Here is a 3,350-nt window from a genome sequence, read left to right as displayed (position 1 = left end):
GCTATTATTTAGTAATACTAAATATGTCAAGTCAAATCAGAATTAACGACATGAAAAGACCTCCGAAATGTGCGTACGTTCTTCCGGTCCCAATGCTTTGTGAGCATTGTGGGGCAAAATTGTTCAGAGGTGAAACAATTAACCTATGTTGCAACCAAGGAGAGATTCGACTTGCCCCTATCCATATACCAGATAGTATCACAACCTTTTTTTTGTCACTAGACAGCAACTCTGAAAGTTTCCGCAAATACATTATTCTATACAACAACATGTTTGCGTTCACATCTTTGGGTGTGAAAAAAGACAAGGAATTAGCACAAAGGCATCGTGGTATTTATACTTTTAGAGTTCAAGGACAAGTTTATCATTTTATCATTACATTTATGATATACATCGAAATGATGAGCAACCACGATATCTACAACTATATTTCTACGACACAGACGTCAAGTTTCAACGTCGGGTGTTAATGTTTAAGGACCTCAATCCACATGTTATTGGCCAATTAGTGCGACTAATGGAGCTAAATCCGTATGCCCAATTTTTTCGCTCGCTCAAGGATGTTAACATGACTGACACGAGTCAAATTATAATCCGATCTGATCCAAATCAAGAGCAACGCACTCATAATGCACCTACTACTTCCCAAGTTGTAGCAATTTGGTTGGAGGATGCAGGTTCATCTGCTCCACTTGAGCGCGATATTGTGGTTCATGCACATTCAGGTGTAAACCATCACATACTACATTACTATGGATGTTATGATCCATTACAGTATCCGCTTTTATTTCCTTACGGACAAACTGGTTGGCATTGACGGATATACAGATACAAAACAAAGTATCAAAAACGACAAGAATGTCCTACGTTTCCAACCAATGAGGTTCTGGTTCAGACTGTTGACGAGCTGCTTGAAGCTGAAGAACAAGGTGCACTATTTACCAGTTTACGTGTAAATAAGGTTACTTTTAAGTAACAAAAAAAAATAAGGTTAATTCAAATTTTTGTCTTTTTTAATGTAGGAATTCACTCTTCTGTATCTGAGAAAAAGGTTTCTTGCAGAGAGTATTACTGCTATCGATTACAGATTCACATAAAAGATTCCTACTTTCTTTTGCGCTGTGGTCGTTTACTACAACAGTTCATTGTTGATATGTACATCAAAATTGAAACTTCACGTTTAGATTTTATTCGCCGCAACCAGGATACAATCAGAGCTGAACTTTACCAAGGTATTCTCGACAGTTTGAATACGGGTATCTTATACGGATCAAATATTGGACGTGGCTTTATTCTCCCTCCATCGTTTATTGGTGGTCCACGAGATATGCGGCGAAGATATCTTGATGCAATGGCTTTAGTTCAGCACTACGGCAAACCTGATATTTTCTTAATCATGACTTGTAACCCATCATGGCCTGAAATCACAGACGAACTGCTGTCAACTGAAGAGGCGCAAAATAGGCCTGATCTAATTGCTCGAGTTTTTCATGCAAAACTAGCAAAACTTAAAAAAGGCATTGTTGAAAAGAAACTATTCGGCGAGGTTGCAGCGTATGTTTACGTGATTGAATTTCAAAAAAGAGGATTACCACATGCACACTTTCTTATTATTTTAGAGTCATCCGCTAAGATTAGAACTTCAGATCAATTTGATGAACATGTTTGTGCAGAAATACCCGAACAAGAACATAATCCTCATCTTTATAAAGCTGTGTTGAAGCATATGATGCACCCCTGTGGAAATGATAATCCAGGAAATGTATGCATGCGAAATGGAAAGTGTAAAAATCATTACCCTCGAAGCTTTGCGGAGACAACATCAACGAGTCACAACTCATACCCTATATATCGGCGCCGTGATGATGGAAAAAAACATTTGGTACGAAAAGTACAACTTGACAATAGGTGGGTAATACCATATAATCCTTATTTACTTGCAAAATATGATTGCCATATAAACGTAGAAGTGTGTTCTACAGTAAAAGCTGTTAAATATTTGTATAAATACATACACAAAGGTCATGATCGGGTTGTTTTCGCACTATCTAACCCCGACGACACTAGCATGGTAGGTGACGAGATCTCATCATTTCAGAAAGCAAGGTGGATATCACCACCAGAAGCTGCTTGGAGGATTTTCAGATTCCCTTTTAATGCCATACACCCACCCGTTGTTTCTCTACAAGTGCATCTGCCGAATATGCAAACAGTGACATTCCATGCACAAGAGAACTTACAGAATATTGCATCCGCTTCAGCCAGCCAACGAACTATGCTAACTGCATTCTTTGAGATCAACCAAGTTGACGCTTTTGCGCGTACATTACTGTACCAGGAATTTCCTCAACATTACACATGGCATAAAAAAAAAGGGAAAAATTCTGGCAACAACGTCGATCGAAAGCTGCTGCGATTGGCCGTATTGTACATGCGCATCCCTCAGAAGGTGAACGCTTTTATTTGCGGTTGTTGCTTGCACGCATTTGTGATCCAACCTCTTTTGATTATATGCTGACCTTCAACAACATAAGATATTCTTCATTTCGAGAAGCAGCATTCCAACGAGGTTTACTTGAAGCAGATGACTCTATAGAGAAGTGCGTACAAGAAGCTTGTCAAAGTCAGATGTCGTTTGCCTTGCGACGGCTATTTGCTACATTGTTAGTACACTGCAACCCTGAAGACTCTAACAGTTTGTGGGAAAAATATTACCAATATCTCTCTGAAGATTACAATCATAATTTCCCTACCGACAAAAAAAAAGGCTCGCAAACTAACTGTGAAAAGCATTTGTTACCTTGTTGAATCGATGGGAAAGTCTTTTGATACTTACAATTTTGGCTTACTAGAACTCAAAGAAGATGACTCAGAAATAGGAATGAAAGAAATTGAGGAAGAACTTCAGATGCCTATACGTTCAGAAGAAATAAATGCAGTTGAGTTGCTTAATGATGAACAAAAACTTGCGTACAACACTATCTACAATAAAGTGTTAAATAATAAACCAACTGCTTTCTTTGTAGATGGGCCTGGTGGCACTAGAAAGACTTTCTTATATTCTACATTACTTGCTAATTTAATAGCAAAGGGTATGATTGCTTTAGCAGTTGCGAGTTCTGGAATTGCTGCATCGGGATTGTCTTGAGGTAGAACTACAAATTCTCGGTTCAAAATCCCTCTTGATGTTGACGAGTTTCCAAGCCCCAGTATTTCTAAACAAAGTTCTCTAGGACAACTCATTCGTCTTGCAAGACTTATTGTATGGGATAAAGCGCCAATGGCAAAGCGTCAAACGATTGAATATTTTGACAGATTGCTACAAGATGTTTGTTCGAATCAACAAAAAT

General features: G+C 38.4%; 1 protein-coding gene across 1 annotated transcript; it reads left to right on the top strand.

Moving 5' to 3' along the window:
* The first annotated feature begins 517 nt into the window (after nucleotides 1–517).
* On the top strand, nucleotides 518–3,148 carry LOC145625223 (uncharacterized). The gene is made up of 4 exons (XM_081678295.1): nucleotides 518–774; nucleotides 829–929; nucleotides 1,023–2,321; nucleotides 2,853–3,148. The coding sequence occupies exons 1-4, from the start codon at nucleotides 518–520 to the stop codon at nucleotides 3,146–3,148; spliced, it is 1,953 nt and encodes a 650-aa protein (XP_081534421.1).
* Nucleotides 3,149–3,350: the final 202 nt, after the last annotated feature.

The sequence above is a fragment of the Chenopodium album genome, chromosome 3 (genome assembly GCF_948465745.1).
Source record: "Chenopodium album chromosome 3, dcCheAlbu1.1, whole genome shotgun sequence".
Taxonomy (NCBI): domain Eukaryota; kingdom Viridiplantae; phylum Streptophyta; class Magnoliopsida; order Caryophyllales; family Amaranthaceae; genus Chenopodium; species Chenopodium album.
Note: the sequence above shows the minus strand (reverse complement) of the source record. Positions and strands in the feature narration are given on the sequence as shown.